At 40.9% G+C, this 25736-nt stretch overlaps 1 protein-coding gene across 7 annotated transcripts in view; it reads left to right on the top strand.

The window, feature by feature from the left end:
• The first annotated feature begins 5388 nt into the window (after nucleotides 1–5388).
• LOC139019033 (L-lactate dehydrogenase C chain) overlaps nucleotides 5389–25736 on the top strand; it is a 37697-nt gene continuing 17349 nt past the window's right edge. For 6 of the 7 annotated variants that reach the window (XM_070428183.1, XM_070428184.1, XM_070428181.1 and 3 more), the window contains exons 1-6: nucleotides 5389–5516; nucleotides 5768–5902; nucleotides 10344–10461; nucleotides 12143–12316; nucleotides 20226–20399; nucleotides 22589–22706. In XM_070428183.1, the coding sequence (XP_070284284.1) occupies nucleotides 5777–5902; nucleotides 10344–10461; nucleotides 12143–12316; nucleotides 20226–20399; nucleotides 22589–22706 (710 nt within the window). In that variant the 5' untranslated portion in view covers nucleotides 5389–5516; nucleotides 5768–5776. The remainder of the gene's footprint in view (nucleotides 5517–5767; nucleotides 5903–10343; nucleotides 10462–12142; nucleotides 12317–20225; nucleotides 20400–22588; nucleotides 22707–25736) is intronic. The other variant, XM_070428182.1, reaches the window with a different exon arrangement.

Genomic DNA, 25736 nt, shown 5'->3' with positions numbered 1-25736 from the left:
GCACATCTCCCACTGGGGATGTGCCCTCAACCCAGGTACATGCCCTTGACCGGAATCGAACCCGGGACCTTTCAGTCCACAGGCCGACACTCTATCCACTGAGCCAAACCGGTTTTGGCGCAATGATTTTTTTTTAAGGAATATTTACTATTGACCAGACTTTAGTTTAATCTGAATTAACAGATTAAGGCTGTGGCTAGATTGATTAGGTTATTTTGGTACTATTTCCATTTTAATAAATTATTTTAATAAACTAAGCCCTAAGGTATTACATAAGTTAACTTGATAATAGTGCTAATCATAATTGTACCCTACAATTCATGTATATAACATACTACAAACTAGTGTAAAAGACATTTGCCAACTGAACATAAGCAGTGGTACTTTACCAACACAGGGGAACACACAGATATTTAAGAAACTTCGTTTTCTGGAGGCCAGTAACAATGGAACAGTAGTCCCCCCTCACCCATGGGTGATATATCCAAGACTCCCAGTGGATGCTAGAAACCACAGATAATACCAAACCCTATGTATACTGTTTTTTATCATGCATATGGAATATGATTAAGCTTAATTTATAGATTAGGAAACAATTAGTAAGAATAATTAAGCCCTAACCGGTTTGGCTCAGTGGATAGAGCGTTGGCCTGCGGACTGGAAGGTCCCAGGTTTGATTCCGGTCAAGGGCATGTGCCTTGGTTGTGGGCACATCCCCAGTAGGAGGTGTGCAGAAGGCAGCTGATCAGTGTTTCTCTCTCAACGATGTTTCTAACTATCCCTCTCCCTTTCTCTCTGTAAAAAATCAATAAAAAAATAATTAAATAAATTAGTAAGAAATTAACAATAAAATAGAACAATTATAACCAAGACTAAAGTTATAAATGTGGCACTAGGTCAAATAAGAGTTACTTGAACATCAGCACTGTGATACAGAGTTGAGCTGATAACCAAGATGGCTACTAAATGACTCATTGGTGGGTAGTGTGTACCATGTGGATAATCTCGACAAAGGGATGATTCATGGCTCAGGCAGGATGAAGTGGGATGGCACAAGATTTCCTCATGCTACTCAGGATGGTGTGTGATTTAAAACGAATAATTTCTGGAATGTTCAATTAATATTTTCAGACTGTGTTTGTCTATGGTAACCATGGAAAGCAAAACCATGGATAAGTGGAGGGACAACTTTTTTATTTTTATTTTTTATTGATTTCAGACAGGAAGGGAGAGGGAGAGAGAAACATCAATGATAGACTCATTGATCGGCTGCCTCCTGCACGCCCCCTACTGGGGGTTGAGCCCCAAACCCAGGCATGTGCCCTAACTGGTAATCAAACCGTGATCTGGTTCAAAGGTCGCCGTTCAACCACTGAACCACTCTGGCTGGGCAGGACTACTATCTTTAATGATTTTAAACAAAATTGCCCATAACTATGACCCTTATCCAGACCTAAAAACTGTACTTCCAGAGCAACTTTATTGTCATCCCTTTTCTAGAATTTTTTCCTCAAAATTTCCTTCCTGAGAGCTAGTTAAGGAAAATAATTACACTTTTTAAAATGTGTCTTAAATGTAAAATGACAGGGCTGACTTAAGTAGTCTTGACTATTAATTTGCTTTCCTGTAGACTCTAAAAAACAACTTTAAGCTATAACTTACCATAAAATTTACTCATGAAGTGTAGGATTCTGTGGATCCACATAGTTGTGCACTCCAACCACTAATCTTGGGACTTTTCACTTTACTGGAAAAAAAAAAAAGTCTATGTAATCCTACAGCCTTTGTGTTTGTTTGTTTTTTAATATATTTATTGATTTCAGAGAGAAAGGGAAAGGGGGAGAGAGAAACATCAATGATGAGAATCATTGATCAGCTGTCTCCAGCAGGTCCCCTACTAGGGATTGAGCTCGAAACCCAAGCAAGTGCCCTTGGCCAGAGTCGAACCTGGGACCCTTCGGTCTGCAGGCCAATGCTCTATCCACTGAGCCAAACCAGCTAGGGTCCTACAGCCTTTTACGTTAGGCACCTTAAGTCTTTTTTTTTTTTTTTTTAATAATGTATTTTATTGATTTTTTACAGAGAGGAAGGGAGAGGGATAGAGAGTTAGAAACATCGATGAGAGAAACATCGATCAGCTGCCTCCTGCACACCTCCTACTGGGGATGTGCCCACAACTAAGGTACATGCCCTTGACCGGAATCGAACCTGGGATCCTTCAGTCTGCAGGCCGATGCTCTATCCACTGAGCCAAACCAGTTAGGGCAGCACCTTCAGTCTTTAAAAAATTTTTTTTTAATTTACATTTCTTAGTATCAAATTGTTTGATACAATAAATTAGTAAACACCAACATGACTGAAAAATAATGCTTAAGAGAGACGTTTAAACTTTCATAGACTTTTCAGATTTAAGCTGTTAAGCTTCCTTGCTTCCTGGCACAGTAAGTGTTCCAGGTACACATTGGATCTTTCTGCCCCAGGCAAGGAATAGGCCAACTCTGCAGGGAGCTCTGAGTCTTTTTAATGGAATATGATCTCATTTTAGTTTTAATGCCTTGTGAAGTGGATTAAGCAGTTCTTAGCCGCCATCTCATGCAAACTGCTAGTTAGTGGGGGGGGAAAAATGGAATGGTCACAACATGGTCCTCCTTTCATATAGATAGATATGCCTATATATCTCTCTCTCTCTGTGTAGATAGGTATTTTTTCCCCCCACTAAAACCTATGTTGAGAAAATAAAACTATCAAGACTTCAAAGCCATGTTCTTTCTAATCCTTTGCTGAGTGCTTACTGTACTTTGGTAGATGTGGGAATATGCAAAAATCTTGCATATTTGGCTCTCTTGTATTTACATTGCCATAAAATAACAAAATGGGAAGTTAGCTGGGCTCATGGCCACCAGACAACCCACCCAGGCAGAGAGGATGTCTAGCTCCTGCCAATGTCCCTAGGCCTTGGGCAGGTATGAATGAAGAGCTTTTCTTCCGTCAGAACAGGAGTTTGGTCACTACCGGATGATAACTCCTTAGGCCAACAGGGGTATGAAGCAGATGTAGAGCTTAGCTTTGAGGTCATCTAGGCCAGCAGTGTCTCCCTCTCAGCCCCCTGGTAAGTGAGGTTCAAAGGCAGGGAGTTGCAGTGGAAGCACACAAGTAAGTGTGAGTACGGGACCAACAACAGCTGCCACTGCTATCCACCATAGAAACCTCTTGCTTGGGGCTGGCAGTAGGTTCAAGGCCCTAAGAGGAACAGGAGTAGGGAGGTGGTGGTAGTTGACACATCGGTCAAGAAAGCTAGAGGAAGTGGCATATGTGCTCAAAACTGAAAATGAGCAATCAACTTTGAGAAGGGCTGGGGGAGAACTTTCCAGATACAGGGAACAGCAAGAAGTTCTCAGCCAAGAAAAAATTGGGGGGAAGAGTGTGATGAAGAGTGTTTTGAGATGAAGTTGCAGAGGTGTGAGGAGGTCAAATTTTTAATGTATCATAGGTTGTAAAAATTGGTTATTTTTTCCTTTTTTTTTTTTAATTGATTTTTTTTAGAGATAGAGGGAGAGAAACATTGATGTGAGAGCAAAACAGCAATGGGCTGCCTTCTGCATGCCCCCTACCAGGGGATGGAACAGGAGGACGCCCAACCGAGCTGCGCGAACCAGGGCAATTTTTTTTTAAAGTGTGACAGAAAGCTGTTGAAGGGTTTTTGTTTGTTAAAATTTTTTATTAAGGTATTACATATGTGTCCTTATCCCCACATTACCCCCCATCCCCCCCTCATGCCCTCACCCCCCTGTTGTCTGTGTCCATTGGTTACGCCTATATGCTTGCATATAAGTCCTTTGGTTGATCTCTCCCCCTTACCCCCACCCTCGCCTACCTTCCCTCTGAGGTTTGACTGTCTGATCAATGCTTCTCTGTCTCTGGGTCTGTTTTCGTTCATCAGTTTATGTTGTTCATTATATTCCATAAATGAGTGAGATCATGTGATATTTATCTTTCTCTGACTGGCTTATTTCACTTAGCATAATGCTTTCTAGTTCCATCCATGCTGTTGCAAATATTGAAGGGTTTTAAGCAGTTATTGCATGATCTGAACTATATTAATCATAGGCTTTGATACAGAAAATGAATTACCCGTTAGATTTTGAAAAAGATTCAAATGCAAATGACAAAAAATGACAGCGGTTGTGTCCCTTTGTGTGAGTTATAAATTAAAAATCACTTGCCCTAACCGGTTTAGCTCAGTGGATAGAGCGTCGGCCTGTGGACTGAAAGTTCCCAGGTTCGATTCCGGTCAAGGGCATGTACCTTGGTTGCGGGCACATCCCCAGTAGGGGGTGTGCAGGAAGCAACTGATTGATGTTTCTCTCTCATAGATGTTGCTAACTCTCTATCCCTCTCCCTTCCTCTCTGTAAAAACTAAATTTAAAAAAAAAGAAATCACTCTTAGAAAACTAGACACGGCCATATATATCTTTGATTTCAGAGAGGGAAGGAGAGGGAAAGAAATGGAAACATCAATGATGAGAATCATTGATCATCTGCCTCCTGCAGGTCCCCTCACTGGGGATCAAGCCTGCAACCCAGGCATGTGCCCTTGACTGGGATCGAACCAGGGACCCTTCAGTCCGCAGGCCCAGCTAGGGCTTCTTTTATTTAAAAAAAAAAAACCAACAACGTTTTTTATTGATTTTTAGAGAAAGAGTAAGGGAGAGGGAAACACTGATGAGAAAGAAACATCCATTGGTTATCTCTTGCACACCCCCGACTGGGGATTGAGCCTGCAACCTGGGCATGTGCCCTGGGAATCAAACCAGTGACCTCTTGGTACGTGGGTGGATGCTCAACTACTGAGCCACACCGGCTGAGCTCATTTTCATTCAAACATTATTTCAGCACTCCATCCTGAAGTTCCCTAGCTTAATAATTTTTAAAAATTCCTGCAAATGAATGTTTGGACGTAGGTGTGATAAGTGCACCAAAATGTATGTTCCTCCAAGTCGGGTTGGTCACTCCCGAGTCCACATTTTACTGCTTTAAGCTGGCACCACCCTAAACACTGGAGGTGCTCCCAGGAAGGTTCTTTCCCACGGGGTCCTGGAGCGCCTAGCCGGGTGCTTGTGGGGTCTCCAAAGAGTCAGGGCCCGCAAATCAGTCCCAGGCCGCCTGAAGGAAACGAAACCACACTCCGATCACCTTGACTGCACACTCTCCAAGATCGTCTCTCAGTTCTTCACACGGACAGCAGCAGGGTGCAATCGCAGGCACCCCAGCAACCAGCTCACACCTAGAGGACTTCGAGCGTCTGCCAATGCGCCTGCGCCAGCCGGCGGGGGCGGGGCTTGCGTGCTGACGTACGCGGAGCGTGCTGGCGTGTCGGGCGGGGAATAACCGCAGCCGGGCTTCGCACCTCAACTGCCGTGGGTGTTGCGCTCCGGGGTCACTCTTTTCAAAGTCCTGCGAGGCTGTGTGTTATGCTTCCGGGGGGTCTGTAGTGGGTTGCGCCAAGCAGAGCATTGGTGAGTATCCGGCGCTGGGGCGGAAATGGTGGCTGGGGCAGGGCGAGCTCAGGAAGCCGGTGCCTCTGCCCGGCCCGACTACCTCTCGTCCCCTTTGACCAGGATATCCTCTCTTGGGCTTCCCCTCCAGCCCGGCTCCCCCCGGTGCAGACTCCGAGGTGGTGTCTTAGGTCAGTGTGACTAAGTACATCGCTCGCGACGAGCGTTATTTAGGGAGTTCGATTCCACTGAAATGGCGTCGTCTCTCTCAGGTTCTCACAATGTCAACGGTCAAGGAGCAGCTTATTAAGAACCTGGTTGTGGAAGATAAAACCTCCCAACAGAAGATCACCGTCGTCGGGGTCGGTGCGGTGGGCATGGCTTGCGCCATTTGTATCTTATTGAAGGTAAGTGATCAGCCTGTTCTGGGGCTGAGGGTCAAGCGCTTCGGGGCCTTGTCGATGGATGAGTTCAGGTTTGCAGGGCTAATTCCTTGGCCACAAATATGTATCCTCTTCATCTGACTTTTTTCCCCCTCTTGGTCATATTCCTCTCCTCTGATTTTGACGCAATTTAAGAAACATTTAGCCCTGATCGGTTTGGCTCAGTGTATAGAGCGTCGGCCTGCGGACTCAAGGGTCCCAGGTTCGATTCCGGTCAAGGGCATGTACCTTGGTTGCGGGCACATCCCCAGTGGGGAGTGTGCAGGAGGCGGCTGATCGATGTTTCTCTCTCATCAATGTTTCTAACTCTCTATCCCTCTCCCTTCCTCTCTGTAAAAAATCAACAATATATATATATTTTTTTAAAAAGAAACATTTACTTGGAGCTTACCATTCTTAGACTAGTTCAGATTTATTTGTAGGAACGTTGTTAAGCATTATGACATTGCATTGTAACAATTCAATCCATGAATTGTCTTCCTTGAGGAGGAATGGGTGAAAATTGTATTTCCTAGTGGCTTCCACTTTACAATTAAAAAAAAATGGTATGACATGCTCATTATAAAACAAAAAGTACACGATTTGATAAAATAACAAAGTTATTTTGAAATGGAAATTCTTTAATTTTCCTTTCCGTTTCCAGAGCATCTTTTCATGTGCTTATTGGCCGTTTGTATATCTTCTTTGGAGGAATGTCTATTTAAATCCTTTGCCCATTTTGCCCGGCCAGCATGGCTCAGTGGTCGAGTGTCTGCACCTATGAGCCAGGAAGTCATGGTTCGAGTCCTGGTCAGGGCACATGCCGGGTTGCGGGCTAGATCCCCAGTGAGGTGCGTGCAGGAGGCAGCTGATCAATGATTCTCTCTTAATTGATGTTTCTGTCTCTCCCTCTCCCTTCCTCTCTGAAATCAATAAAAAAAAATTTTAAAAATCCTTTGCCTACTTAAAAATCCAGTTATTTGTTGTTTAGTTGCAAGAGTTATTATATTCTAGATGTTAACTGCTTATCAGATACATGATTTTTACATATTTTCTCCCATTCCCTTGCTTTCCCTTTACTCTCTTGATTGTGTCCTTTGATGCACAGAATGTTTTTATTTTAATGTAGTTCAGTTTATCATTTTTACTCTTGTTGCCTGTGCTTTGGTGTCATATCTAAAAATCATTGCCACATTCAGTGTTATGAAGCTTTTCCTCTCTGTTTTCTTCTAAGAGTTTTATAGTTTTAGATCTTCGATCCATTTTGAGTTAACTTTGTATATGGTATAAAGTAAGTGCTCCTACTTCATTCTTTTATATGAAAATATGCCATTTGTTAAAAAGATATCCTTTCCTGGTTGAATGCTCTTGGCACCCTTGCCAAAAGTCACTTGATCATATGCATTAGAGTTTATTTCTAGGCCCTCTATTTTGTTCCATTGCGTTATATGTCTGTATTCTATTACCTCACAGTTTAGATTACTGTAGTTTTGTAATAAGTTTTTAAATCAGGAAGCATAAAACCTCTAACTGTTATTTTTCAAGATTCGCTATTCATGCCTTCTCCCTCCTCCTCCCCTTTCCTTTCCCCTTCTCTCTCCCCTCCCTTCCCCTTTTCTCCCTTCCCTTCTTTCCTTCCTCCATCTCTCCCTCCCCACTCCCTCCCTCTCTCCCTTTTTCTGAATTTGTGGGGGTTTTTTTGCCCCCAGTTTGTTTTGGAGCTCGAGCATTGGCCTCATCTTGCCCGTTCAGTGCTAGTAGCAGCAGCAGCAGCAGCAGCCAGATTTTGCCTCCTCCAGAGTTCTGAGACTAGTTCCTGAAGCACCTGTTTTATGTTTTAGTCTTTCTGTGCCTTCAGCCTTAGGGGTGGTAGTTTCCAGCTGTGGTTACAATCTTTGGGTTATCTCAAGTGTTACCTTTTTCTTCTTTCATCTCTTCAACATCTGTCTAAACAATTCCCTATATTAAATTCCTTCCGTTGAAATGCTTAGAATGGTTTCTGTTTTCCTGTTCCAGACCCAGACAGATATATAGACTGATGTAAAAATGGATCTGTAAACATAGTTTTTTAAAAATCAGCTAGACCTGGCTGGTGTTGCTCAGTGGATAGAGCATCAGCCTGCAGACTGAAGGGTCCTGGGTTCAATTGTCCATTAGGGCACATGCCTGGGTTGCTGGCTTGATCCCCAGTGGGGGGCATGCAGGAGGCAGCCGATCCATGATTCTCTCTCATCATTGATATTTCTATCTCTCTTTCTCTCTCCCTTCCTCTCTGAAATCAATAAAAATATATTTTTTTAAAAATCAGCTAGCCAAAAGTTTCATTCTTCTGGATGAAACTCCTTATCCTCCTCCTATTCCTGATATATGACACATAATTTAGTAAATTTTAGAATTTACAGTTGTCCAGTAAGATGACATGGTATCTGATTTGAGAAAAAACCATTAGTAAATAGGGACTTGTATCCTTTTTTGTTATTGCTCACCTTTGGAATCTGGCCACTGGAATCTAAGGGAATACACTCCTTCTATATAGTTTTATATTCTGTTGAATCTGATGAAAAACCCAATTCAAATTAGAGTAAGCATATAAAGAGACTATATATTGTTCACATAACTAGAAAATCTAAGAGCAGAGCTAGCTTCAGGTACTACTAGATTCTAGAATTCATACATATTGAGACACAGTATTTGTATATCTTGGTTTATATTTCCTCGATTGGCTTAATTCTCAGGCAGGGTCTTTCTGTGTAGTGGTAAAGATGACTATACAGTTTATTCTTAAGAGTCTTATGTCATTCTTAGAGTTATGATTCCAAAGAAAAATGACACTTAATTTTCCATCTTCCACTTTCAAACCTTATAGACATTGTGCCCATTTGTTATGCCTGGGCCATATGCCCATTTGTGAACTAATTTCTGTGACCAGAAGGAACAATTGGTTGGGTCTGGTTATATGCACATCTACTGTTAGGTTGGAGGGCTGATATTAATTGTACTGTACTGACCTACATGGAAAGGGTTCCTATAGGTGGCTACTTTTCTATTTGGCCATAACGATGCATACTGAAAACAACTTTAGCCAATTTAGAAATAAGGCATATGGGCTAAATATAGTAAAATCCTCATAGGCTTTATTTTTTAAATTGGTTTTTAGAGAGAAAGAGGAAGGGAGAGAGGGATGGAAGAGGGGAAGGAAGGAAGGAGGGTAGGGAGGAGAGAGACAGAGATAGAGACAGAGAGACAGAGACATCCCTTTGTTGTTCCACTTATTTATGCATTTACTAGAGGCCTGGTGCACAAAATTCGTGCACAGGCAGGGTCCCTAAGCCTGGCTGGCGACAAGGGCTGATCGGGGCCTTCCAGCTGCTGGCCAGGGACTTCCTTCGTTCCGCGCCAACCCGGGTGGCCAGCGCATGTCATTGTGATCAAACTCCCAGTCTCCTGGTCGAACTCCTGAGGGGACACTTTGCATATTAGCCTTCTATATATATAGACTAGAGGCCTGGTGCACCAATTTGTGCATTGGTGGGGGGCGTGGCCGCTGGTGGTCAGTGTGCATCATAGCGACTGGTCGACTGGTCATTGTGGTTGTTCTGCCATTCGGTTGCTGGGCTCTTATATGTATAGATTGTTTGTGCCTTGACCATGTCATCTTACTGCAACCTTGGTGTATCTGGATATGCTCCAACCAACTGAGTTAGCCAGCCAGGGCAACAGTTTTAAACTGTTATCTGAAGTGGAAGAAACTCAATTCTAACAAAATTAATAATTATATGAAGGCAAAACAATGACTTTTTATTATATTCTGTTGTTTACCTTGACTTCTGGCCCATTCTAGGCATATTAAAAAACTATCATTTTTTGGAGGGGGGGCAGTAAAAGATCAACCAAAGGACTTGTATGCATGCATATAAGCATAACCAATGGACAGAAGACACTGGGGGGTAGGGGAGGCTGGGGGAAGGTCAAGGGGGGAAAAAAAAGGAGACAAATGTACTACTCTTTGTAATATTTTAAGCAATAAAACACAGCAAAAAAACCCTATCATTTTTATATAATTTTTTCTATTAAAAATATAACTCTCCTGCTGTAGCCAGTTTGGCTCAGTGGATGGAGCATCGGCCTGTGGACTGAGAGGTCCCAGGTTTGATTCCGGTCAAGGGCATGTACGTTGGTTGCGGGCACATCCCCAGTGGGAGGTGTGCAGGAGGCGGCTGATCGGTATTTCTCTCTCATCGATGTTTCTAACTCTGTATCTCTCTCCCTTCCTCTTTGTAAAAAATCAATAAAATGTATTTAAAAGTATATATATATATATATAACTCTCCTTTGAGTATAAAATAGCGACACAAAATTTTTTCTCATTCTCCTAAAATAAGAACATTTTCCAGAATATCTTATTCATAACTTTAATGTATTTTAGGATTTGGCTGATGAACTCGCCCTTGTTGATGTCGCAGAGGACAAGTTGAAGGGAGAAATGATGGATCTTCAGCATGGCAGTCTTTTCTTTGCTACTTCAAAGATTGTTGGTGGAAAAGGTTAATTTTAGTGTTTTTTTTTTTAAATTTTTATTTATTGATTTGAGAGACAGGGAAGAGAGAGAGTTCGGGGGGGGGGGCATTGATTTGTTGTTTCACTTATTTATTCATTCATTGGTTGATTCTTATATGTGCCTTGACCAAGAATCGAACCCATAACCTTTTGGTGTATGGGATGATGCTTCAATAAATGAGCCACTCAGCTAGGGCTCTACTAAATTCTTATGGTTTTCCTTCACTTTTATTTTTCTCATACTTAAAAGGACAATTTTTAAAATATATGTTTTTATTAATTTTAGAGAGAGAGGAAGGGAGAGGGAGAGAGAGAGAAATATTAGTTGGTTGCCTCCCATACATGACCCGACTAGGGACTGAACCTGAAACCCAGGCATGTGCCCTGACCAGGAATTGAACTGGCGACCTCCTAGGACATAGGTAAGTGTTCGACCACTGAGCCACATCGGCTGGGCAGGACAATTTTTAAACAACTTGCTTTTAATGTCCTTTTAAGATATTCAAATTAATATTCATAGAAACAATTATTTTAAAATACTAATTTTGAAATATAATAAGAGTTTAGGTATAACAAACATTAGTGCATCCCAGTGAAATATTACCAATTCAGTTGATACATTGTGTAATAACTATTCAAATCTCATTCAGAAATTGAAGTCCAAGACTAGCCTAGACAAGGTGCTTTTTAAAAAAATATATATTTTATTGATTTTTTACAGAGAGGAAGGGAGAGGGATAGTTAGAAACATTGATGAGAGAGAACACATCAATCAGCTGCCTCCTGCACAACCCCTAATGGGGATGTGCCCGCAACCAAGGTACATGCCCTTGACCAGAATCGAACCTGGGACTCCTCAGTCCACAGGCCGACGCTCTAGCCACTGAGCCAAAGCGGTCAGGGCTATTTTTTTTTATTTTAAAATTTTGTTTTATTGCTTAAAGTATTACAAAGAGTATTACATAGGTCTCCTTTTTTTCCCTTGACCTTCCCCCGATCTCCTCTACCCCCCAATGTCTTGTGTCCATTGGTTATGCTTATATGCATGCATACAAGTCCGTCGGTTGATCTCTTACCTCCCCCCCAGACCCTCTCCAGCCTTTCTGCTGTAGTTTGACAATCTGTTCGATGCTGCCTCTATATCTATTTTTGTTCATAGATGAAACAATTTTACAACTGATCATCAGATTTAGAAGGTAGTTTATTTTCTTTTCTGGATCAAGAATGTGCCTGTGATCTCAAATCCAGTCCCTTCTAATTAGAAATAAATACATTCCTACTCTTGGAATCCTGAAACAGATATATACATTTTCAGAGTTTTAAGCTTCTGATATATATATATAGAGAGAGAGAGTGTTTCCAAGAAGCCAGAGAGTTGATTTGCATTGCCTCAGGCCTTAATAACAAATGAGAATGTCTGCTTAAAAGCATAGTATGTTCTATTTTTTTTAAAAAAAGCTGTTTGAAACTTTTAAGTCATAGTGGCAAGACTTCCTTCAGGTTATTCAAAATAATATTACTACATGGAAAGTCTATTCATTTCCAAATGCCAGACATGAAGGTATATAAATGCTTTAATACCAAGATCATACAATACTCTTTTAAAGAATTAAGGAACAATGATTATGGCAGTCATGATCCAAATATTGTCTTTTGTTTCTCTTTTAGATTATCGTGTAACTTCAAACTCCAAATTAATTATTGTCACAGCAGGTGTACGGCAACAGGAAGGAGAAAGTCGTCTTTCCCTGGTTCAACGTAATGTGGATATCATGAAATCAGTTATTCCTGCCCTGGTCCAGTATAGTCCCGACTGTAAGATGCTTATTGTCTCAAATCCAGGTGAGTCTTTTCTCTTTAACTGCATAAGGATGGTCTTTCCAGACCATTCCTTTTTTTTTTTTTCCCCTAGTGCAAGGGGAAGTTTATTTAGCATGCAAAGCAAAAGTACACTTAAATAGAAGACTGGGGCAGAATGCTCAGAGAGGTGCCTTGGCCCTTTAGAAAGAAAGTCACAGAGGCAGAAGAAGTGAGCCAGCTGGGCTGTGTGAACTCAGGAATCAAGTTACAGAGGCAAAAGAAGGGGCTTGAAGGGGGTTAGCCCAGGATGTGCTCCTGTAGCCCAATACTCCCCTAGTTTCAAGTCTTGTGGGGACCCTAACAGAAAGAAAAGAAAGATACAAGCTTGAAGAATAAAGGCATGGGCAGGCTTTGGAGAGAGAGCATGTACTGGGTTCTTTATCTTAAGAGTTTATTTTATTATTATTATTATTATTATTATTATTATTACTAGAGATCCGGTGCACAAATTCGTGCATGGGTGGGGTCCCTTAGCCTGACCTGAGCCCTCTTGCAATCCGTGACCCCTTGGAGGGATGTTGGACTGCCGATTTCGGCCAGGCCTTCGGGGATTGGGCCGAAACCAACAGTCCGACATCCCCCTGAGGGGTGTAGCAGTGCCAAAGTGGCAGGTGGCTGGGGAGAACCCCAGCCGGGGCCGGGCACAGCTCTGCTGCCACTCATCCTGGCCCTGTTGTGCCTGCCACTGCCACTGCCACTTGGTAGCGCTGCCGCAAGGTGGGAGAGGCTCCCACTGCCATAGCTGCACTCACCAGCCGGGAGCCTGGCTTCTGGCTGAGCAGTGCTCCCATTGGGGGAGCATACTAACCACCAGGGGGCAGTTCCTGCATTGAACATTTGCCCCCTGGTGGTAGGTGTGCATCATAGTGACTGGTCATTCCAGTCGTTCTGGTCATTCGGTCATAATGGTTGCTTAGGCTTTTATATATATATATTTTATTTTCAAGAAAAACAGTTTTAAATACAATGTTACATGCAATAAAAATTAATATTTCAAGAAAAAAAGATTTTAAATATAATAATACCAAAACTGTACTAACATAGTATCACAAAAGTTGTAGGCAATATTAAAAATCTGCAAATAACAGGATTACTTCTATTATATTCTAAAATACAATTTTTCTCTTTTTTTAAAACAACTTTATTGAGGTAAAATTTATGCACAATAAACTACCCATTCAAAGTATATAATACAATGTTTTTTTCCAGCTTTTTTGAAATATAATTGCCATATAACATGCAAGTTTAAGGTGTACAGTGTGATGATGATTTGATACATTTACATATTGGGAAATGATTACCACAGTAGGGTTAGTTAACAACTTCAACACATACAGTCATCTCTTGGTATTCTAAGGGCATTTGGTACCGCAGTGGATACCAAAATCGGACATTCTTAGCACTGCGCAGAGGCGGGAGAGACTCCTGCCACCGCCACTCTGCTTGCCAGCCTGTGAGCCCAGCTTCTAGCTGAGCATCGCACTGACCACCAGGGGAGCGCACTAACCACCAGGGGGCAGCTCCTGCATTGAGCATCTGCCCCCTGGTGGTCAGTGTGTGACATAGCAACCGGTCATTCTGCCGTTTGGTCAATTTGCATATTAGACTTTTATTATATAGGATACTATTTGTCTCTAAATTTTGCGTTACCCAAAAATAAACCCACACCTTTATAATAAATTAATATATGACAAAGGAGGCAAGAACATACAACGGGATAAAGATAGTCTATTCAATAAATGGTGTTAGAAAAATTGGACAGGTATGTGCAGTAAAATGAAACTAGACAACCTTCTTACACTATACATAAGAATAAGCTCAAAATGGATTAAAATTTATATGTTAGACTCGAAACTATAAAAATCCTTGAAGAAAACATAGGCATTATAATCTCTATGCTCAACCACTGAGCCACGCCAGACAATATGCCACATATTCTTCATTCATTCATAGATAGACACCTAGGTTGCTTTCATATCCTGGCTATTATGAATAATGCTGCAATGAACATGGGAGTGCAGGTATCTTTGAGATACTGATTTAATTTCTTTTGGATATATACCAAGAAGTGTGATTGCTAGATTATATGGTAGTTCTGTTTTTTAATTTTTTGAGGAACCTTCATACTCCTTCTTTTTATAGTGGCTGTCCCAGTTTATATTCCCATTAACAGTGCACATGGGTTCCCTTTTTTCCACATCCTCACAAAATGTCCCTAAATATTTTATATTTTTGATGCTATAAAAGGAGTTCTTCACATTTCATTTTTGTTTATTGTGAGTAACTAGTAATACTGTTGATTTTTATGTATTGACCTTGTTATCTTTTTTTTAAAAATATATTTTATTGATTTTTTACAGAGAGGAAGGGAGAGAGATAGAGAGTTAGAAACATCGATGAGATAGAAACATCGATCAGCTGCCTCCTGCACATCTCCTACTGGGGATGTGCCCGCAACCCAGGTACGTGCCCTTGACCGGAATCAAATCTGGGACCTTTCAGTCCGCAAGCTGACGCTCTATCCACTGAGCCAAACCGGTTTTGGCTGACCTTGTATCTTGAAAAATTGCCAAATTCACTTTTTTTTTTTTTTTTTATTAAATCTTTATTGTTCAGATTATTACATTTGTTCCTCTTTTTTCCCCCAATAACTCCCCTCCTTCCAGCTCCCACCCCACCCTCCACCCTCACTCCCCACCCACTGTGTTCATCCATAGGTGCATGATTTTTGTCCAGTCACTTCCCGCATCTCCTACACCCCTTTTCCCCCCAAGAATAGTCATTCTATTCCCTTTCTATGTCCCTGATTCTATTATAATCACCAGTTCATTCTGTACATCAGGTTATTTATTCACTTGATTCTTAGATTCATTTGTTGATAGATGCATGTTTGTTGTTCATAATTTGTATCTTTACCTTTTTCTTCTTCTTCCTCTTCTTAAAGGATACCTTTCAGCATTTCATATAATACTGGTTTGGCGGTGATGAACTCCTTTAGCTTTTCCTTATCTGTGAAGCTCTTTATCTGACCTTCAATTCTGAATGATAGCTTTGCTGGATAAAGTAATCTTGGTTGTAGGTTCTTGGTATTCAGCACTTTGAATATTTCTTGCCATTCCCTTCTGGCCTGCAAAGTTTCTGTTGAGAAATCAGCTGACAGTCGTATGGGTATTCCCTTGTAGGTAATTGAGCCTCTTTCTCTTGCTGCTTTTAAGATTTTCTCTTTGTCTTTTGCTCTTGGCATCTTAATGATGATGTGTCTTGGTGTGGTCCTCTTTGGATTCCTTTTGTTTGGGGTTCTCTGCGCTTCTTGGACCTGTAAGTCCATTTCTTTCTCCAGATGGGGGAAGTTTTCTGCCATTATTTCTTGAAATAGGTTTTCAATATCTTGCTGTCTCTCATCTTCTGGCACTCCAATAATTCTGATATTAGACCGCTTAAAGCTGTCCCAGAGGCTCCTTACACTATCTTCACACTTTCGGATTCTTTTTTCATTTTGCTTTTCCAATTGGGTGTTTTTTGTGGAATCTTTGGTTTGATTATTGTGCTCCTCTGGTCTGCTATTGGGTATAATATTCTTTATTTCAGTCCGTGTATGCTTACTTTCTAATTTCTTTATCGTAGCATCGAGGGTCTCATTAGTTTTCGTGAGGCTCTGCACAAATTTATGGCAAGCCCTCAAAATTGCGATTCTTAGCTCCATAGCCTCCATTTCTGTCATGTTTTTTTGTCTCCGCATCTTTTATGCTTTCTTGGTGCACCCCTTTGTGGTCTCGGTGCACAGTCTTGTTCTAGCCAAGCCTTAATTGTTGTAGTTAACACTAGAGGGATTTGACCCTCAGGCCGACTGGCTATAGGAATCAGCTGTATGGAAAACGTCTGCCTTCTGGGGAGGCGCTAATCCAGCCTTTGCCTGAGGCGATCGGCAAATGGCTGTGCGCAGGGCCTGGGCGGGGCGGGATCAACAGGGCGGGCGGAGGGAGCAGTTATGGCCGCGCTCAGTCCCGTTCCCAGAGGCTCTGCTTCTCAGAACCCCGGCAGCCGCTGCAAACCTCAGAGAGAAAGCTGCCCTCAGGTTCCAACTGATGCCGGATAATCCCGCTTCTCCCGTTTGAGTCTGGGTCCCTAGAGACTCGCCCGGATCTGGAGCCCAGAGTCTGAGACTCACTCCCGACAGAAAACGACAACCGCGCCCTCAGCCACCAGCCCGCTTTGCGCGCGCACCTCGGTACCTTTGTATTTTCCACACTGCGCCGCCTCTGAGCCTCGATTTGCTGTTCTCTTTCCTTCTAGTTGTAGAATCTCTCTTCAGCCAGCCTTCCTGTGGTTCTGGGTGATGTCCGTTCAGTCTTTTAGTTGTATTTTTGAAATGGTTGTTTGCGGCAGCGGTCTCTGGTGTTTACCTACGCCGCCATCTTGGTCTCCTCCTCCCAAATTCACTTTTTAATTCTAGTAATTCTCCTTAAATTTTTGGGATACTCTCTATATCAGTGGTTCTCAACCTTCGTGATGCTGCGACCCATTAATACAGTCCCTCATGTTGTGGTGACCCCCAATTTCATTGTTACAAATTGAACATAATTAAAGCATAGTGATTAATCACAAAAACAATATGTAATTATATGTGTTTTCCAATGGTCTTAGGCGACCCCTGTGAAAGGGTCGTTCGACCCCCAAAGGGGTCACGACCCACAGGTTGAGAACCGCTGGTCTATATATTATCGTGTCATCTGCAAATACAATTTTACTAGTTTTAATTCTTTCTTTTCCAATTTGAAAACCTTTTTACTTTCTTGCCTCATATCACTAGTTAGCACTTCTAGTAAAATGGTGAATGTAAGTAGTAATGACAGACAAATGTACATCACCCTGGAGGCTCATTTCCTCCCTTTTAAAAAAAAATTTTTTTTTATTGATTTCAGAGACGAAGGGAGAGGGAAAGAGAGATAGAAACGTCAATGATGAGAAAGAATCATTGATTGGCTGCCTCTTGCTCGCCTCTTACTATGGATCGACCCTGCAACCCAGGCATGTGCCCTTGACTGGAATCGAACCTGGGACCCTTCAGTCTGCAGGCCACCGCTCTATCCACTGAGCCAAATTGGCTAGGGTCCTCCCTTTGTTTTGGTAGCTTATTAGAGAGTTGGATCAGCTAAATTGAGCCATTGAGCCAGCCTATGTAGAAACAGCAAGGTCTTAAACTAATGTCAGTATTTTTGGCATGCAAGGTTCTTTTCAGGGCCCTAAGGATATATCTTGGTTCTGGAAATGCATGCTGCTTACCACTGTTCACAGACCCAGCTATCCTTTGATAAATTTCTTGTTATTTAAGGAAACTAGGGGTTCACTTCCCCCTCCAAAGCTATATACAGATATGTAACACAATGTGCTGGTGGGGCTGATTTTTGTTCTCAGAGGAGTTTCAAGAAAACAACCAGCACATCTGCCAAGAGAGGCTCCTCTGCACTTGGCCATTTTGTATACAGAAGATCTGTGCCTAGCCTATGCTGTGGAATAATGAGAAGTCAGTGTACATAGAGTGGCTCCCTACTTCTCTGCTTCTAAGATTTTTCCAGTAAATACTATTTATATGTATGCCCTCTTGTAGTACATACTGGTAGTAGTATTAGTATCTGTGATACCTTGTATAAGTGTTGAGAGTGGACATACTTGCCTAATTCTTTATTTCATGGCAAAGACTTTCAGTCTTATTGAGTATGATGTTTAATGTGGGCTCTTTTCCCCCTAGAAATTCACTTCTCTTCATAATTGTGGAGAGTTTTTTTAAAATCATGTATGGGGGTTAAATTTTATCAAATGCTTTTTTCTGCATCTATTGATCCTTTTATCATTATACTAGAAACCCGGTGCACGAATTCGTGCACGGGTAGGGTCCCTCGGCCTGGCCAGTGATCGAGGCCTATCAGGGGGGCTGGCCGGCCGGAGGGAGTGACTCTGGGAGGTTGGCTGGCTGGCCCCCCGATTGGGGCCTATGAGCAGGGCAGTTGGCAAGGGAAAAGGGGCCGCAGGAGGTTGGCTGTGGGAGCGCACTGACCACCAGGGGGCAGCTCCTGCATTGAGCGTCTGTCCTATGGTGGTCAGTGTGCATCATGGCGAATGGTCGACTGGTCATTCTGGTCATTCTGTGGGGAGTGGGCCTGAGCCATCAGTCAGACATCCCCTGAGGGCTTCCGGACTGTGAGAGGGTGCAGGCTGAGATGCAGGACCCCCTCGAGTGCATAAATTTCGTGCACCGGGCCTCTAGTATTACGTAATGACAAAAGGGTTAATAGGTACAGAAAAAACATTCAACAAAATTCAACACCCAATCATGATTTTACAAGTGAATCTCTCAGTAAACTATGTGTAGAAGGAAATTATTCTGATAAAAGATATTTGTGCAAAACCTATAACTAGCATCATACTCAGTGGAGAAAGACTTGAAAGGTTTCTCCCTGCTAATAAGATCAGTAAGACAAAGATGTCATTTCACCACTTCCATTTAACATCATGCTGGAAGTTCTGGCCAGAGTCACTGAACAAAGATTTATCAGACAAATACTTTATTTATTTATTTTTAAATATATTATTTTTTTATTGATTTCAGTGAGGAAGGGAGAGGAAAAGAGAGATAGAAACATCAGTAATGAGAGAGAATCATTGATTGGCTGCCTCCTGCATACCCCACACTGTGGATAGAGCCTGCAACCTGGGCATGCATCCTTGACCAGAATCGAACCTGGGACCTTTTAGTCCACAGGTCCACACTATATCCACTGAGCCAAACCAGCTAGGGCTCAGACAAATACTTTAAATCAACTATTATGTTTAAAGAGCTAAAGCACACCAAGCCTAAAGAAGTAAAGGAAATATGAGACTGATGTCTCACTACATATTGAATATTAATAAACAGAAATTTAAAAAAAGAAACTAAATAGAAATTCTGAAGTTGAAAGCTAAATGAAAATTCAGTATATAGGGTATAACATCAGATTGAAAAGGCAGAAGGAGGAGTCAGTAGACTTGAAGATAGGTTAGTTCAATGTTAGGGCTTTCTAAGTTTCTATTGATGCTTTTTTTCCTTTGGTGCAAACTACCTTATTTTGTTTCATGCCTCATAATTTTTGTTAAAAACTGAACATTAAAAAAATGATAGTATGAAAACTGTATAAATCAAATTCTTCTAGGGATTTTTGTTGTTGACGCTTGTTGCAGCTGCCTTTTGTTTATTTCATGACTTTTGTGCACTCATTCTGCAAGTCTGTATTCTTTGTTGTGCGTGGCCACAGACATCTTTTATCTCTTTGTTTAGTGTTCAGCTAAAGATTGAACGGAACTTTTAAAAAATGGAATCAAAAAGTATTTCCCAGTCTTTGCTGTAGGCCTCTGTGTGCATGTTGGAGCATGCCTTCAACACTCAGCCAGTTTTACAGCTGTGCCCTTCACTTCCTGCTTGTGCAGAGCCTCAAGGTCATACAGAGCTTAAGCTTAGGATCTTCTCATGTTTTTCCTGAGCATGCACACACTGGCACACTGCCCTGGGTATGCATGTGACTTTTGTCTAGGTAGAAAATATTGGTAGCTTCGATGAGGCTTTGGTGATAGAGAGGAAAAATCTAGGCAGCCTTGAGGTAGAATTAACTAACTATAAAATATACAGATAGGCACATATATTATCTTAAAAGAGAATTTAAAAAATTCTAATAGTGAATAATTTAACCTCTTAAAACCTACATGAGAGATTATCAATATTTCCTTGTTGAATTGCTTTGCTTCAAACTTTGTAATAAATTTATATTTGACTAAGACATTTGATCTGTCTATTCAGAAAAGCAAACTGTAAAAGGAAGTTACTGTAAATCTTTTTGTAACAAGAAATTTTTCTTCCTAGTGGATATTTTGACATATGTGGTCTGGAAGCTAAGTGGCTTACCTGCCACTCGTATAATTGGAAGTGGTTGTAATCTAGACTCTGCCCGTTTCCGTTACCTGATTGGAGAGAAGTTGGGTGTCCATCCCACTAGCTGCCACGGTTGGATTATTGGAGAACATGGTGATTCTAGTGGTAAGTATAAACCCATTTTCATTATGTAATCACACTTATCTATAATGATGCTTTATTTTCTTTAAAGTCTATTTTTTGTGATATTAATATAGCTGTGTAACTTTTGTTTTATTGGTATTTTCCTGGTATACACTATCTTTTTTGATTTCTTTATTTTCAGCTTTTTGCATCATGGATTTAGTTACCACTCATTAAATTGTGCATAGAGCATATAACTATTTTAAAAGTCAGTGAATGTTTCTCTTATCTGGAGCACTTTCATTTATTGTTATTTTTTAAACATTACAAAGGCACAATACTGGTTTTTAGTATATTCACCAAGTTGTGCAGTCATGACCACAATCTAGTTATAGAACATTTTCATCACCCCAGAAAGAAACTTTTGCTCCTGAACTCACTCCCACCCCAGCCCCACGCAACCACTAATTTACTTTCTGATTCTGTAGCTTTGTTTATTCCAGACTTTTCATTTAAATAAATTTATATAATTTGTGTTTAAACTGTTACTTAGGCCATACCAATCTTTTTCTTTTCTGAACTTAAACATTTAAGCTCTGCAGCACAATTAGAACTTTATACTTCTTACAGTGTTCTCTAATTGTATCATGTTTGAATCGTCTTTCCACAGTGGCAGTAAACCCATTAAGAATAAGGACCATTGATTCAGTTATTTATTTGTTTAGTTAAAACATTTAATAAGTCCTTCTTGTCTGTTGTGTTTTTTAAAAAAATATATTTTATTGATTTTTTACAGAGAGGGAGGGAGAGGGATAGAGAGCTAGAAACATCGATGAGAGAGAAACATCGATCAGCCGCCTCCTGCGCACCTCCTATTGGGGATGTGCCCACAACCAAGGTACATGCCCTTGACCTGAATCGAACCCGGGACCTTTCAGTCTGCAGGCCGACGCTCTATCCACTGAGCCAAACCGGTTAGGGCTTGTCTGTTGTTGTTTTTTTTACTCCAAATGTCATCCTATATAATAAAAGCCTAATATGCTAAGTGTCCAACTGTTTGTTCTACCGTTCAACCAGTCGCTGTGATACGCACTGACCACCAGGGGGCAGACGCTCCGACCGGTAGGTTAGCTTGCTGCTGGGGTCCGACTGAACGGGATTGGGTGAGACAGGCCAACACGCTCTGGAGCCCTCCCACGGTCCTTCACCAGCCCCAATCATGCACTGGTGGGGACCCTCAGCCAGGCCTGCGGGGATCAGGCTGAAACTGGTTCTCCAACATCCCCCGAGGGGTCCTGGATTGCGAGAGGGTGCAGTATTATAACAAATACTTTTGATTTGACTTAGACAAATACTTAATTTGACCTATTGGTTTGTGTTACTGTACTAATTCAGCTCTTTCTCCTGGAAGTCATTAAAAATAAAATTTCCTAGTTATGTTTTTATTTCTCACTTTTAATATTACATTATTTTATTTGAAAATGAAGCAGTGTATTTTTAAAAATATATATTTTTATTTATTTTTAAATTGATTTTTAGAGAGACAGGAAGAGAGAGGCAGATAGAGATAGAAACATCAATTAGCTGCCTCCTGCATGCCTCCTGTGCCCTGACGGGAATCGAACCAGCAACCTCTTGATGCATAGGTTGATGCTCAACCACTGAGCCACACTGGTTGGGCAACATTTTTTATTTATTGACTTGAGAGAGAGACAGAGAGACATATTAGATTGAGAGATTTGTTGTCCCACTTATTTATGCATTCTTTTGTTGATTCTTATATTTGGCCTGACTGGGGATTAAACCTACAACCTTGGTATATCAAATATGCTATTTGGCCATGTTAGCTTCGCCTCATTCTTTAATTGGATATGAGATTCTAGATTGACAGTAGTTCCCCCTCAGTTCTTTGTTACTGTTGAGAAGTTTGGTGTTAATTTGTTGCTCTTTTCCTGTTTTGCTTGTAATATTTTATCTTTTTAACCATCCTTTTCTTTGTGGATTCTGTACTTGTACCTTGCTTTAAAATACCTCCTATGTCACATAGTTATAAATAAATTCTACATATTTTTCTAACGCATAATTTTATTTTTTACATTTCCCTTTTTGGCCATTTGAAACTTATTTTTATTATATGGTATAAGGTAGTAATCTAAGTTTATAAGAAATTACTAAAACAACTGAAGCAGTGCTAGGAAGAAGAATTCATTTTGAGATACATTTGTTTTTAGTGCCCTTATGGAGTGGGGTGAATGTCGCTGGTGTTGCTCTGAAGACTCTAAACCCTAACTTAGGAACCGATTCAGACAAGGACCAATGGAAAAATATCCATGGACAAGTTGTTCAGAGGTAAAGTACTCACTAAGTTTCTTAAAGCATTAATAATCAGTAGTAAGAACAAATGTCACAGAAAAAAATATAGTTGATCTTTGAGTTTTGTGTGGTAAATGATTCTAATCTTATGAAAATCCTTGAATTCAGACTTATATTACCCATTGCTTTATTTGGGGGCATTTTCACAAAGCAAATGTGCATTACAAGAACTCATATGTGTTTGAGGGTAATTTAGCAAGTAATTATGAGCACTTTGGAACCAGTTTTCCTAGGTTTGAAACCTGACTTCACCATTTATTAAGTAATATGATATTGCCAAGTCATTTAAAATTTCAGAAGCTCAGTTTCCAAGTTTTTAAAATGGGGATAATAATAGAGCTCACTTTAGAGGGCTGTTATGAAGAGTAAATGAGTTAATACACATAAAATGCTTAGAATAGCACCTAGAACTTGGATTCATCAAATAACTTGATGAAAAAAACAACACAAAGCCGACGCAGATGATCAGAAGTTAACTGGGTGTATTTATAAATGAAGTGTCTGACTCTGTAAATCAGCTCTAACAGCCCACATGATTCCCTTTATGCTTTAGCCAAGTCACATATTAGTAAAAGTTACACAATCTAAAAATCACTTCTGGATATTCTAAACTGGAATATTAAATTTATAAAAGCTCAAGTGTAATGTATATTTAGGATGTCAACTCTACAAAAATGTATAATAATTAGGGCAGAGACTAAAAAGGTACACAATATAGCAACAGTGATTATGGGCAAGTTTTTATTTTTTAAATGCCTTTTAGTTTAAAAAAATAATTTTCTGATCATAAAATCACATGATCACCTTAATCCATACAGAGTTTCAATTGGGAAGATGACAAAGTTCTGGATAAGATGGTGGTAATAGTTATACAACAGTGTTTATGTACTTAACTAGTAGCCCATCATGCGATATCATATGCAGTAGACCACCCGCCACTTACACGGGAGTCTGCGGGAACCGCAGGGAGCCGCGCTGCTTCCACGGGAGCCGCATTCATTCCGCGGAAGGTGGGAGGGAGCCGTGCTGCTTCCGCGGGAGGCAGGCCCGCCATCTCCTCTCTGGGCCTGCCCTCGGCCGCGGAGGCTGCAGGCCGGCCCCCTGTCCCTGTCCGTGTCCACTCCGGCTCCAGGGGGCCGGCCTGAGCCGGGCACAGCGACAAAGCAAGAATTCTGCCAGGCTGCTCATGCTGCCCGCTCTCAGTGGCCGCCCCCGCTTCCCCGGGACTGGGGCACTCTGGTGGGGCTGAGAGGACTGGGCACCACCATCTTTGTCATGGAGTGACAGTTAATTTGCATATTACCCTTTTATTAGATAGCATACCAATGAACTGTATACTCAAAATGGTTAAAATGGCCAATTTTACCACTGTTTAAAAAAGAAAATAAAGTACATGGCTATACATAGTGTTTTGAAGTTCAGACTGTCAAGTTAATGAAGCATAATAAGCTTTAACCTAGCATTAAGTTTATCAAGCTTGGTGAAAGGACACTGGACAAAAAACACAGTGTAGAGCAGTGATGGCGAACCTTTTGAGCTCAGCATGTCAGCATTTTGAAAAACCCTAACTTTGGTGCCGTGTCACATATAGAAATTTTTTGATATTTGCAACCATAGTAAAACAAAGACTTATCTTTTTGATATTTATTTTATTTATTTAAATGCCATTTAACAAAGAAAAATCAAAAAAATGAGTTCACGTGTCATAGGTTCGCCTTCACTGTTATAGAGTATTAGCATTTTAAGGAGGTATTACAAGTGCTCATGTGTAGCTTTCAGGCCACATCACTATCTTGTATGTTTTAAGTACCAAATACTATAACATGTTACAGATCAGTACTTGTTCCAATTAGTCCTCTCAACAATGCAGTGGCCAAAATGGAATTATTTGCCTTTTAGTCATTTAGCAGAGGATCTATAATTATAAAAAAAAAAAATCATCAGAGTACTGCTAGTATTTATCTAAAAACTAACTCAACTCTTTTATAATCTTTGATTTTCCAGTACCTAACCAATAATTGCAGAGGAGTGACATCAGGATTTAATAAGATGTCCTTCCAGGTTCCCAATAGATCATGTAATTTAGAACATGGATCAGTTGTCTTAAAATATCAGCCTTAGAACTGCTTGTTCTCTCTGCTCCTTTTAGCTTTCCTTTTATACCAAAAATTTTATTTTCATTAGGATGATTAATAACAAGTAAAAGATTATGTTTTTAGCCATTTTTTCTCAATCCTCTTTCTCAAGCCATTTTTTGTTAATCCTACCTGGAGGATATTTTTCCATTGATTTTTAGAGAGAATGGAAGAGGGCCAAGAGACAGACAGAGAAATCTTGATGTGAGAGAGACACATGGATTGGTTGCCTCCTGCATGTACCCTGAGCAGGACTGGGGATCAAGCCTGCAACTGAGGTACATGCCCTTGACTGGGAATCGAACCCGTGACCTTTTAGTCTGAGGGCTGATGCTGTAACCACTGAGCAAAACCGACTAGGGCTCTCAAAGCGATTTTGTTAATTCCTGAGAGGATAGATCTGTCATCCAGATTCCACTGGTAAGATTTGTCCCCAGTTATCTATGCAGAGCTTTCTACTTATATACCATCAATTACCTTTTAGGCATAATCTTCCTCCCTTTCTTTTTACTTACCCCACAGATGCTTGGTCTGAAAGCTAATCCTAATTTGACACCAATTAAGAGTCTGAAAGCTAATTCTAATTTGACACCAATTAAGAGTCTGAAAGCTAATTCTAATTTGACACTAATGTGCATGAATTCTAATAGTACCCCTGGTTCTGGATTGACAGTCAAATCCCAGCACACCACAATGAGTACAGTCCAACTGTTATGTGCTGAGATGTTCCATTTACACATCAGTCTTATATTTTGCAACCAAGTATGTTATGTGCAGTCCTCGTGCCTTGAAATTATGTGTAGGTGGTTGTTAGATAACCTGATAGGAATAACGATGCTGTACATTCTGTGTTTCCTATCGTATATTCTTT

Source organism: Myotis yumanensis, unplaced genomic scaffold (genome assembly GCF_028538775.1).
Source record: "Myotis yumanensis isolate MYYU_CA2020_CCGP unplaced genomic scaffold, mMyoYum1.0.hap1 SCAF_10, whole genome shotgun sequence".
NCBI classification, from domain to species: domain Eukaryota; kingdom Metazoa; phylum Chordata; class Mammalia; order Chiroptera; family Vespertilionidae; genus Myotis; species Myotis yumanensis.
The sequence above is the reverse complement of the archived record's forward strand: the minus strand, read 5'-3'. Positions and strand labels throughout refer to the sequence as shown.